The 12968-nt window shown below is 42.6% G+C and overlaps 1 protein-coding gene across 1 annotated transcript in view; it reads right to left on the bottom strand.

The window, feature by feature from the left end:
• LOC120624872 (rho GTPase-activating protein 26) overlaps positions 1-12968 on the bottom strand; it is a 30232-nt gene that overhangs the window by 3138 nt on the left and 14126 nt on the right. The window contains exons 5-11 of the mRNA XM_039891625.1: positions 12747-12962; positions 11393-11467; positions 9918-9993; positions 9489-9586; positions 6839-7137; positions 6487-6774; positions 5628-5861 (exon numbers count right to left, since the gene is read on the bottom strand). Coding sequence (XP_039747559.1) covers positions 5628-5861; positions 6487-6774; positions 6839-7137; positions 9489-9586; positions 9918-9993; positions 11393-11467; positions 12747-12962 — 1286 coding nt within the window. The remainder of the gene's footprint in view (positions 1-5627; positions 5862-6486; positions 6775-6838; positions 7138-9488; positions 9587-9917; positions 9994-11392; positions 11468-12746; positions 12963-12968) is intronic.

Below are 12968 nucleotides of genomic sequence, written 5' to 3'. Positions count from 1 at the left end.
TCTTGTAGTGACCGTATCAATATTAAAAATCTTTTATGTAAATAGATTGACTAGGCCATCGCATGAAACACAATGTATCTCACAAGTAATACATAGCATTATACATATTATATTCAATAAGATTGTTTAGTAGTTGATAATAAACAACAACTGGTTGATAGTAACATTAAATTGGCAAACAAAAGATTCCGTTGACAATTAAATTCAAAAATTAAATGTTATTGTATTAGTAAGTAGAATTTTGTTATTATTTAGATATATTAAATATACTTAGTAGTTATTATGAAGTATATTGTACCTTTATTTGACCTATACCACAATTAAATCATCTTACTCACATCCTGGGGTAGCTGGAAGAGATCTCTTATAGAGATAAGCTTTCCTTTGTACACTTCATGTATCTTATGTTCACAATCACAATTTATGGTAAATAAATAATAAATAAATAAATTCACCTACGCCCTCTCCAGAACGAGCTATGATTTTATAGATGATTCTAAAATGTCCCGGCGGACGACCACAAGAGGAAGAGAATACAATGTGAATCAGAGTGCGGGTGCAATATGAGCCACACGCGGAGTGTTTCGGCGCACTTGGGATATCTCGTTTTCCATTTGTGATTTGTAACATTTTCCAGCTGATGTAATTTGTTAGATATTTTTGAATGTGATAGCCCATCTCTTTAAGGAGCCTACGATAAGAAAAAATATACATATAAGGCCTTATTAGAAGTTGTAGGCGCGCGAAATCGCTTCTAACAACTTTTACTTTTGTTTTATCGGATGATCATTGGATGACGTGCGCCGGGGGTGGCACGCGGGGTGAGTGTGGGATTTTCTGTTTAGTCTTGGCGCATTAGTGATCGCTGTGGACATATAAGTGCGCGGTGGCGGGTTCGGTCCGCGGCAGGGGCACCTTGATGTCTCATGATTCTCGAGTTAAGAAAAATCTGCAGATATTTAAATATAAGTTGCAGGTGATTACAACATAGAGATTAGAGATAAGAATTTAAAATGGTTTAGTAAGTTTTTGTTTACCTATAAAGGAGAAAACGTAATTAATCAGAAATTCCGTACCAGCCCACAGTTGGGAGTTTGGGGCTGTCTGCCCAGTTCCAAACGTAAATAAAAATGCGTTATCCATTCCGTTCTCGATTGAATCCATTGCCTGAATGATGTAGGTACATCAGTTAACTAAAGGCTCAGGTAGGAGACAGATAATGGAAAAGAAATCCACGCAACGCCAGCTGTCGCAGCAAAAACAACGCGCGCGGGGCGAGGCGGAGCGGGCGGGCGGAAGACACGTGGCCCGGATTTCATTTGTACACTTTTTTGTTACCTTACAATCCTTACAAATGCAGGCGCGTCGCGCGAAGCGGCAAATGAGCCAATCGCTAGAGAAGCCCCACGGGCCTAGGGATCACGATGGCAGACCAGACACCCTGTGCTTCTGACCTTATCGCTCTCCGTATGTCAGACAGATTATTTGTTCTTTTATTGCTATCTTCATGCGATGTACCAGCTAAACATTGATTTTTCCAGTAAATACCAAAAGTAGTCCAAAAGACTGTATTTTCCTAATATTCGAAAAAAAAAAAAAAGATGTAGGAAACGATGTCAGACGGTAAGGAGGCGGACAAACCAAGTTTAAATCTTTTGTGCCATTTTTAGGTTATTGCGAGGCACACCCAAGCAATTGATTTAACTACATATAAGAGTGCTAGCTGATGCTCGCGATTTCGTCCACGTTTTACTTCGATTATTAAATTTCCCGCATTTACCATTTAGTTTCCCGTAGTATGCCAGTCTTTAGGATCCCAGCTATCTCTTAAAAATTCGTAAATGTCGTGCTGTGAAGCCATGGGAACTGCCCCTCGTCGCAATTATTTGACATAGAGTTTTCGAGGGAAGATTTCCTAGCGCTTTCAGTTCTAAATCGGTACATATGCGGCAATCATATCGACCCCCATATATACTGTCGGATCTTTGCAGTCATATGGCGACCTTGAAATACTGGTTTGGTAACGGCATAACGCGCTAAAGTTCGACGATTCGCGAGCAACGCACGTGTTTGTTTGTTTGTAAACATATGAGCAAATGTACTTTGAAAGATCGCTCTACGTCCAAATCCGTGACAAACAAAGCTTCGTAGTGGTTTTCATTCCACAAAAGTTTACACAACGGCACGTAACTGCAATCTCATCTGCCGGTGAGTTATGCCACGACGGTAGCGGGATAACCCATATCCCTAATCGGTTGCTACGTAGCATCGTACCGGAACGCTAAATTGGTTGGCGGCACACCTTTGCGGAAGGGTGGAAGGTAGCCACGGCCGAAGCCTATATAACCAGACAATAATTATTAATTGTTAGAGGCCGGGAATTAAATTTTTGTTCAGTTTTTTTTTACACAACAATACAATTTTGAAAATCATCAGCATCGCCTCGATGGAATACAATGCAAACAGTGGACGAACGCGTCAACAGTGGCTGTAGGTGCATTGGACTTTGACGTCGGCTTAGTATTGTAATCAGTGCACTGCCTCGTCGCAATTATTGGCATCACAGCCCCGCAGCAGGTTCGGCGCGCACCTGGCCCCCGCCCCGCGCCCGGCAGCTGGCGCGCGCACCTGCGCCGGCGCATCTCAGCCGCACTGCCGCTGCCGGCGCGCGAAGCCTCCGCACGCCATCGTGATCCGCAACGACTTGACCAGACAATCATCAACATAGTGTCGCGGAACTCCCACGCGTCGCACCTACAGCGCCACCAATATCGTACCGCGGTCCTCTCTCTGGCTCTACTGCACCCCGGATATGTCTCAGTTTTTATAGAGCATCCGTCGTTCACTGTCGGTACAGTGAAGATGAAAGTGGCAATGGCGTCCAACCGTGTTTCACAGATATGATCTTACTCGGAGACATGGTATTTGGTATAGTAGCCTATATAGGTGTACTAGCCGTTGTCCGCGGGACCTCCTGCGCTTATTTCCAGCACCTCAAAGTCTGCTCCATGTTTGAAACATTATCAGGTCATAGAAAAACATTGTAGATTGTGCTACAAGGAAATAAAACAATCCATTTTGTGTCCGAGTTACAAACTCTGCTTTTCACTTCGATTGCGAGAAAATTTGTTCGAGGTTTAAGGTTCAACTGATTTTAATTTCGATTGCGGTGAAAAAAATAAATTATTTCTAAAAAAGAAAAAAATAACTCCTATAGTCGTAAAAATGTAATAGGCCCGTTTTGAAATTTGTGCAAGACCATAGAATGTAACTTGAAACGAAACAGAAAGAAACAATAAAATAAAAATAAATAACATACAGTGTTTTAAAAAATACGCAAAAATTTTTTGGGACCTTAAATAATATGAAAGAATATATTGCGATTATTCTTTTTGCGCTTACTTTATAGTAGCATGTAATTTATAATTGTTGCGAAAAGTTCCGAAAACAGTTACGTTCTCAGTCTTTTTTTTTTATACTAGAACTGTAACCATTTTTTTACTGAATATCGAAATAAAATATTGTGTAGTTATCTTTACTGCAAAGAATGAGCTTGGTTCTCAAAATCGGTTCTAAATAATGAGTCTGAGTTGATGTATCTGACCAAGCGGCACATGACTGAAGCGTCCCCGCGCGCACTGTGCAGTTTTTCGTTCCTCATCTTGTAAAGTTGACTGTGCGCTCGTTTAAGTTTGATATATATTTTTTACTATTACGTTAACTATGGATCTTCTATTTTGGACATTAATTTAAACATAGTGATTTGACTCGTTTTTTGTGTTTGTTGTTATATAGTACTAACTCTGTTTCAACATGTTGAAAAGTGGACGTATAATCAACAGCCAGTCACGCGTATTGATTGTGAAGTTAAAGGAATACTTTGAACGAACGAACACTTTACAATACATAATAATATCTATCAAGTACTGATACAAACTTGAATTGATTTATCGTGAGTATCGAGTCCCGAGTCTTATGGTTCCATAACTAGTTACGTCGCGATGACAAATGTCAAAACGGGCCTATTACATTCTTACGACTATAAAACAAAATAATACATAGAATAGATAGATATATATTATAGATAATTTATAGAATATAGTAGTTGTTTGACCTGTCTTAAAATATGTCTTGTATCAAAGGGCCTAGCGTTATTACATATGACAATGTTGTAATTGTGTTTATAAGTCTTGTTTTAATTGATTGAACAAGAGAGCAACGGTAGAGTTTCTTGCCAGTGGTTGGCCGAAGACAGCATTCCGAACTGGTAGTAGAGTCATTTAAAGGTAACAAGTAATATGAACTATATGTCATTTATTCCCGTATAATTTTCCAATAAGTTAAATAATTGTTAACTAACAAAATTTTCTCGAGCTTCCCTCTTAATTGTAAGTAAAAAAAAAATGTTTAAATAATAGCTGTAAAAAATTTACGCTTCGTAGAGTCTTCCTTACATACATACATACTTAACAAGATCGTTCCTTAAAAGTAGAATATTTACACTTTGTTTATAATAAATTTGCGACAGTGAACTTGCAAAAATAATAAAAAGCATATTAGGTGCAACAATGCGGAAAATTTGGTTTCTATAAAAAAAAAACATATATTTACCTGGCTAATTTTGTTGTGGGGTCTTCTTAGACCAGGGCGCGTTTGGAGCCCTCGTGGCTTTAGGTTTAAGTTGGTGAACGAAGTTATCACCACCCCCTTACAATTATGTAAACATATATGCATGAACGCTTCATAAGTGCCTGTGAAAGGCCTACATGAATAAATAAATATTGAATTTGTACTTTAGGCTATGTGTAAGCGGACTAAAACTCAATTATATATACACAAAAGTATACAGTTACAATTGTTGTCTGGCTCTGGGTTCTAGTATTTAGATGCAAAGAGTATATAAACACACCGTTGTTCGTAAAATTTCCTAATTTAGTTTTTGAAGTTATACTTCTTTAGGCGCGTTATAAAAAAATGATGAGAGTGAAATTTAAAGATGCGCGCGCATCTGTGACACAAAATTAACAGTGCGAATTATATATGTGCTAATAAATTATATTCAGTAGTGATTTAAATTGAATATTTTGATTGATTTTACTTGTGAAAAAAATTGTGCTTATATACTTTTTCAAGTGCTCCAATATAATTGAGGTTAACTATCCGTATGTATTATTTATTGATATAAATTAAAATACTTTTATTTAATATAATTAACACTAAATATAATTAAATTATTAATGTTAAATACTTATTATTGGTTATTTAATATTTACAAAATAAAGAAATAAATTCAATAAAAAGTTTGTGATAAAAATTAAAATTGAACAAATTATAATATTATTTTTTTTTGTTAAATATCTTTTTTTCTATTGTTTTTTAATTTGCTACGCCAAAGTATAACTTCTAAAGCGTGTACATAAGTACACACACGTTTTTTTTAAATGTTTTCGTCCACTTCTTGTTCATATTTATTTATTTCTTGATGTTTCAAATACCCAAATTCACGAAAAAATTACAGCGACGACCAGAAAATAATAACGTAGTTACAATACGTTCATCATTACTTGACGCGTGCTCTAATTAAGTAGTCTGCGCTCAGCAGAATATGAGCAATGGCCGGCACTTACCCCGCCGTGCCGTTGTGCTGCTCGGGCGGCGGCGGCGGCTCGGGCGGCGCGGGCGGCGGCTCGGCGCTGAACACGGCGGCGCAGTGCTCCAGCAGCGCCTCCACCAGCACGTTGTAGAACTTCAGCTCCAGGATGGAGGCCACGGTCTCTCGCTCGGCGCGCAGCAGCGTGGGCCCGAAGCACACGGCCAGGTTGGACGCCGTCATGAGGTTGCGGTCGCTGTGCGCGGCCACTCTGAGAACAGACTTCATCCGCTGCACACACACACTCATCGATCACAAGACAAAACTTGTTGGACGACGTGTTTCATGTGATATTGAAGTAAAAATAAACTTGTAGTGCAGTTTACTAGCCTGCATTAAATTAGTAATTCATTTAAGGGTAATTATCAGATGAAATCCTTGAGATGTTCAAAGTTAAATGAAACGTAAGCTTACAGAAAAATCCTATTATAATATCAAGGATTACATGTTTGATAAAAACGCTTCGGTATGCATCGCTCTAACTTCATAGTTCAACATTAACTAGACTGTGAGACGGTGATAACAAAAAAGACCTGGCTAAGTTCGCCGTGAAGAAGAGCAGGGCGCGTTTGGAACCCTTCTAGCTTTAGTTTTAAGTTAACGAATGCAGTTATCACCATCACTAACATTAGCGTAACACGTTAAAGGTAGGAACGCTTCACAAGTGCCCGTAACGAGGTCTACACTACAAGTAGCGTCGATAGCGCATCGGGTGGGAGCTCGATTTAATTTCCGGGGGGCCGAGTCGGATTCCCAGCGCGCACCTCTCACTTCTTTATGTGAAGAGAAACATCGCGCGGGGGACTAGGAGCGTGGCGGGGGCGGCGCGGGCTCACCGGCACAGATGCGCCAGCACGAGGTGCAGCATGTCGCGGTTGCGCGGCGGCAGCGCGTGCACGAGCGCGTGCAGCGCGCGCGGGCGGGCGGCGCGCTCGCTCTTGGCCGCGCGCAGGAAGGCGCCGTGCAGCGCGCGCGTCAGCAGCGGCTCGGGCAGCGCGCGCAGGTAGGCCTTGAGCGCCGACGCCAGCGTCTTGCTCTCCCACTCGGCCGGCTCCAGCGCCGCCGGCCGGCCCGCGCGGCCCAGCGCCACCAGCCGCGACACCTTCGACGACACGCCGGCCACCCTGCGCACACGGAACCGCGTCAGCACCGCCGCCGCGCGCACCCGCGGGGGCGCGGCGCACGCACCGGTACAGGCCCTGCTCGTCGAGGCCGCGCGCCTCCAGCGCCGCGATGAGGCGGCGCACGAAGGCGAAGCCCGCGTCGTCCAGCGGCCAGGCCTCGGGCGCGTCGGGCGCGCCACGCGGCGGCGCGGCGGGCGGCGCCGCGTGCAGCGCGCGCAGCCAGGCGGCGCGGTCCCGCTCGCCCAGCGCCTGCAGCGCGAGCGGCGCGCGCTCGTCGGCGGGCGCGGCCTCCCAGCAGAAGCGCCGCTCCAGCTCGGGCGCCGCGCGCGCGCCCGCCAGCGGCACGGCCTCCGCGCCGCCCGCCTGCGACAGTTCGTAGCTTGGCGACACTCGCTCGTACCGAGGACCTCACTACGACGCCCCGAGGCTCATGATCCGAGATCGCGACGAAAGATTGTGAAGTTTATAAGACTATAATGTGACTATCACCGACGCCTTGCAATAATATTATCATATGTGCGTGAACGCTTCGTAGGTGACCGCGATAGGTCTACGTGAATAATTATTTAACGTTTAAATTTAAAGTTAAGTTTGTGCCTCCCTACGAGTTGTACGTATGGTTATTTTTAATTACACCGTCGTACAGATATTTTTTTTTATACCGACAGAGTTTTTATGCGGCTAGAAATAGCACGTATCTGCTTAAATGAAAATACTCACCTCGTTCCTTGTGACCTCGAGCCTTCATTGCGTAAATAAACATAAATATACGATAAATTTTGATCAAATATATGTTGAATACAATATTTCATGAAAAATAATAACTAATTAATAACTTTAAACAACAAAAATATTCCAAAACCTGGCCTTGGCGCGAGATAAAACCTTCGCGCCATTTTTCGTCATTCTAATAATATTTTCGCTAAACACCCCATCTTCACACGAGATATTTGTACGCACCAGCGCGGCGTACGCAGTTTGAAGGTGAGCGTGGGGTGTGCTCCCGAGTTGAACATGATTCTTTTCATATCAATCGTGAGAAGAAAGAATGAAATGAAAAACATTAAAAAATATTTCTGAAGATTTCACTATTTTTCATCGCGCCATATCGTACAATGTTTGTTGTTTTTTGACCCGGACAGGCTAAAATCATTGTCCATACAGCCTATTCAGTCGTATAACAATATTTGTTATGTTTTAGGTACTTATCTTAATTTAACGGGCAGAGTTTATTTTATCTTTGGCCGGAAACGTGCCAAAAGCTTAGGCTTGATTCCTATTGCAGCTAAAAATAAAGTTTAGAACAAGAACTATTTTTTCTATTTCTATCTCTAGAGTATAGTGTATATGCTTATAAATGTAATAATAAATCCATCCATGCGTTTAACAGCTCAAAATGCACTGCAATAATAGCTAGAGAAAATATGTTGCGTTGTATTGTTCTGCATGGTGTAATTTTTCTGTAATTTCCCAATATTACTAGGAAGAACTGTAAAAAATAATTCTACTACTTTTTGCCAAGTTATAACATTTATTAATCAACTTAACAATAATTATATTAAATTTTAATGTAAATTTGATGAAAATTTTGATTTAATAACTTTAAGTGCGTTAATAAAAACAAATGAATACAACAACATAAAAAAATTGTAAAGTATGAGACGATTGGCTGTTTTCACTTCTCTTCTTAATATTTTCCCACCAAACACAGATGATAGAAGCAATCGTTACTTTTCGGAATTCCATGATATATTATAAAAATAAATTTTACTTTGCTATACCTACTCTGCGTAAAGCGGGAGAATCTGTATGGTGTAATTTTTAACTTTCTCAATCTTTTCTCTCTTTACACTCCACACTAGTTTCGTCCCGAAACCGGAGAAACTTAGGAGATGTTGACTGTACGATGAATAATTGTTAAGTCAACATCTCCTGAGGACTAAACAATTATTCATTGTAAAGACAACAACTGAAGATGCTCCGGTTTTGGAGCAAAATGTGCGTAGAGGGCACATTGCAGAAGATCTGTTTTGTGTGGAGATTTTCCTGCTTTTCGCGGAGTATAGCAAATTAAGCTACATTTTCATAATATCCTCACAATTGTGATAATATACTATTATGTTACGTAATTACATAATTTACGTTCCTAGTAATAAGATACTTTGTAACGATATATTCATTAAATAAAATGCGTACTATTTTTAGCCGCATAATAACTCTCAGTTGGTGTTAAAAAAATGATCTGTACCCATTACTTACTCGGTCAAATTCATACTATACTTGCAGTTAGGTTCAAACTTAACTTAGCGCAAACTAAAACGCAAGTGTGGTAATGTTAAATAAAACACGCGTATAACTATGTAATAAGGTCCACGTTACGATCAAGTGTGATGAATATATTTATTATGTAGCTTCTTCTTTTGACTAATTTAAGTTATTGGATTAATTGATTTTGTCAGTATTTTAGTTTAAAGACTAATAAGTACTTAATCATATGGTTTATAGAACATTTTAGTAAACGTAACATTTTAATTGATTTCTTTATATACATAACTATATAATGCTCATAAATGAATAAAATATTTCTACATCTTCATTATATACACATTATATATACGGCAGTAGCACTTGTCGAGCGGAAAAAATCTTTTAAAATTGACTTCGATTATATTGAGTAGTGTACACACGTGGCAGCCGGAGTCGCCGGTACGTACGGTTTTCACGTTGATCTGGTTGAAGGGCATCAGCGAGAGCACGCGCGAGCCCCGCTCGTAGCTGCAGTAGTGCTTGCTCCACGTGGTGCCGAACGCCTCTGCGACAGACACGTCGGAGCTGAGCGCGCGTCCCGCAGAGCCACCGGCCGGCCCCGGGGGACTACGCCTCTATGGCGACGCCGGTAATCACTGTGTTTATGACTTTAAAATTGCGGTGTAATATTTAAAAGTAAAGCTAGGTTCGGATCGGCTATACACATCCGTCGGAGTTCAGCTTAAACTTTCGGGACTAGTTATATCTGCCGGAATTAAATAAATGCCGAGTCGGAAAGGTCGTTAGAAGGGAATTCCTTTCCGACTCCGCCGTCCCCTTCATAGCTTATGTATTGATCGTGAACACTACAAGCGCGCAGCAGTTTGCGGTCTCACTCTTCTCCATCAGGAACAGGTATCCGGCGCGCGCCACGCCGCCGCCCGCCTCGCCCGGCTCCGCGGCCGCGGCGGGCTCCGTCGCGCGCGCGCCGCCCGCGCCCCGCTCGCCCGCACACTGCACGGGCCACTCGCTTTAGCACACGTAGGGGACCGCCTCGGAATGAGAGATAATGAGCGGAATTTTTGTTTATCAATTTTCTTTAAAAAAATCTCAGAGTTCTAAATTCGGAATTTGTTTCATCGACATTTTCACTGGCCTGGCACTCTCCGAATGTACTCTCTTGCTCAGTCACTTGCAGTGCCACAGCATTGAGAGCAGCTCGCCCGCGACGGACGCAAGCTGGAGTGCATTGCAACCGCGATGTTCTATGCCTGCACCGCGGACCACGTCCGTTCTTATAATTATTACAAAATGAATATCGTTGTCAATGGCTTTAGAAATTCATTTTGGAGCACCCGACATCCCTATCTCTGCGATTGAATTGATTTCTCGAGAATTATTTCCTGACCATTTTTAACATGGTAATCGTCATGGTAAATTACGATATACAACGAGTTCCTATTACATTAAATGAGCTTCAAAAATAACCTAAATATTAATAAATCAAAGTATTAAATCTAATTCAATACAATGTATATTTCAAATGGAAGCTAGTACACACAAGTAGCGCTCACCGCCCTCTATCGCCAAACCTCAACCCAAACTCAAACTTTATTTCTTATTTATGTTTGCCCACAGGTCTCTCATTATCTCTCTTTCCGAGGTGGATCGCTAATTGAATCGACTAATAAGCTTTTCATAGTTAAGTATATGAACTAGAAACTGTTCTATTTTACTATATACTAACACTAAAAATGTTTTTCTTTGGCTTCAATCCCAAAACGATTACAAATTAATTCTAGTCTAGTAGTTGTGAAACTTTTGGTTTCTCCCAGATATACACCCTCGACCCGTCACCGTCTGAACGACGGTCTGACACTATACCCTGCACACACTACCTAATAATGCTTTGCCCAAGGAACCTCTTAGTCCGCAGCCGATCTGCTAGCAATAGCCCGATGAGGCGAGTCGAGTTAGTTAGTTAATCGCAGGGAGGATATAGATCGGTATTTGCTGTAAACTATATCAGCTCATTGGGTAGGAGTTCGACCTCACTTTCGGAAGGCCGAGTTCGAATCCCAGCACGCGCATCTAACTTTTCTAAAAAATGTGCGTTTTAAGAAATTCAAATATCACTCGTTTCAAAGGTGAAGGACAACATGGTGAAGAAACCTGCATGCCTGAGAGGGCTCCATAACGTTCTCAAAGGCGTGCGGAGTCCACCAATCTAAGTGGGCCAGCGTGGTGGACTACGGCCTAAACCCCTCCTCATTCTGGAAGGAGACCCGTGCCCCGTAGTGGGCCGGCATTGGGTTGATATGATGAGCTCGCGAGCGCGAGCGCGGTGGAGTAGTATGAAGACGCCGCTCACCATCTGCCTCACCTCCATCATCTTCTTCATGAGCGACTCGGTCTGCTTGCTGGTCTCCTCGAAGTTGCTCCGCGTCTGCAAGCACGCGCGGTCAGCACGGCGCGAGCGGGCCAGCGCCGCTCGCTCGGCATCGCAAGGACGTGCCCAGTGCCGGTGGCGATCCGTGCCGATATTGACTCATGAGGGGCCAAAACAGTCCATTCGTTCGACTCATGGTCTTAATTACAGGGAAAATGAGATTTGCTAAAAGGCAACGGTCACACAACTAGGCATTGAGCACTCCTTGATACTTTTGAAATTTAAATTCACTCTCGTGCTGGGACAAAAACAAAACGCTTTCAAGGGATTAATTACTAGCACTCGATGGCAAAAATCAATGATCACTACTGATTACGATTTCAACGTCATAATGAATAGTAATCGCACAAATGTCGGTTATTCAGTTTAACAGGGTTAATGCACGCTCCCGGGCAAACTCCCCGCGTCACACTCGAGCACAAACGTGGTAGTTCAGTTAGACGAAACAAGCGAGCGGGACCTGCTGCCGAGGGAGCGCCGCGCCGCCGCCGCGCCGCGCCTCACGCGAGAGATCCGCCCGCTTCCACCGGCTTGAATGCTCAGAGGCTTAGGGCCGATTTCACCAATCACTGTTTGTTACTGGGTGGCCCACCACTCAACAACAAGTGATCATCTTTCCTGACGGGCCGCTCAAGTTAACTGCTGGTATATTGGTCCGCTAAATATATAACAGACGATTAGGTACTGCCGGTTCATTGGTAACGCTGGACATCGTTATTTGGAAAATTTAAACACACTCGCAGCGATGTCCATGTACCTAAATTGTTAGTGTATAGGTACTATTCCTTACACCCATACTAAAGTAAATGCGCACGTTGCTGCGCGAAAGAAGCACATATAAATAAAAACTTGCAGATTACTCGCGTGTACCCTTCCGTTGCGGCGTGAAGGGCTATTTTACCTATATAATAGCTAGCTTTTATTATTAAAAAAATAAAAGCAAACAAATATACCTACTATTTTTTACTTTTGCCTCCATCTTTGTAGGTATTATATTAAAAAAAACATAAAAAAACAAATAGCTAAATTTAAAATCAAACCACGCTAATTCATCATTTAGTCGAATTAAAACCCTTTTCTTTCATCATTTTATTCATTTAAACACTGCTGGACTTGCGTAATGAAAAACAAACCTAAATTTTGTGTCGTTTGACACTTCTGAGTAATGTGAGTGTGTCTTTCGCCTGATGCTCGATTTATTGATAGTCTGTCAAACGTGCGTCATAAAACGTAAATGATGCCTCGCTGCCACTTATTCGCGGAGCCGCGCACGTACCCGCTGGATGCGCAGCTGCAAGTCGCGCACGAGCGGCTCGGCGTCGGCGTGCACGTCGTGCGCCGTGTGGTGGAAGGTCCACCAGCCGAACACGAAGCCCAGCAGCGTCTCCACCAGCTCGAACTTCTTGCGCTCCTGCACGGCCTGCAGCTGGAACACGTACTCCAGCGACGCCTGGCAGAAGTCGCGCTCCGCCATGTCCATGGCGGCGTCCGCCTGCGA

The sequence above is a fragment of the Pararge aegeria genome, chromosome 7 (assembly GCF_905163445.1).
Source record: "Pararge aegeria chromosome 7, ilParAegt1.1, whole genome shotgun sequence".
Classification (NCBI taxonomy): domain Eukaryota; kingdom Metazoa; phylum Arthropoda; class Insecta; order Lepidoptera; family Nymphalidae; genus Pararge; species Pararge aegeria.
The sequence above is the reverse complement of the archived record's forward strand: the minus strand, read 5'-3'. Positions and strand labels throughout refer to the sequence as shown.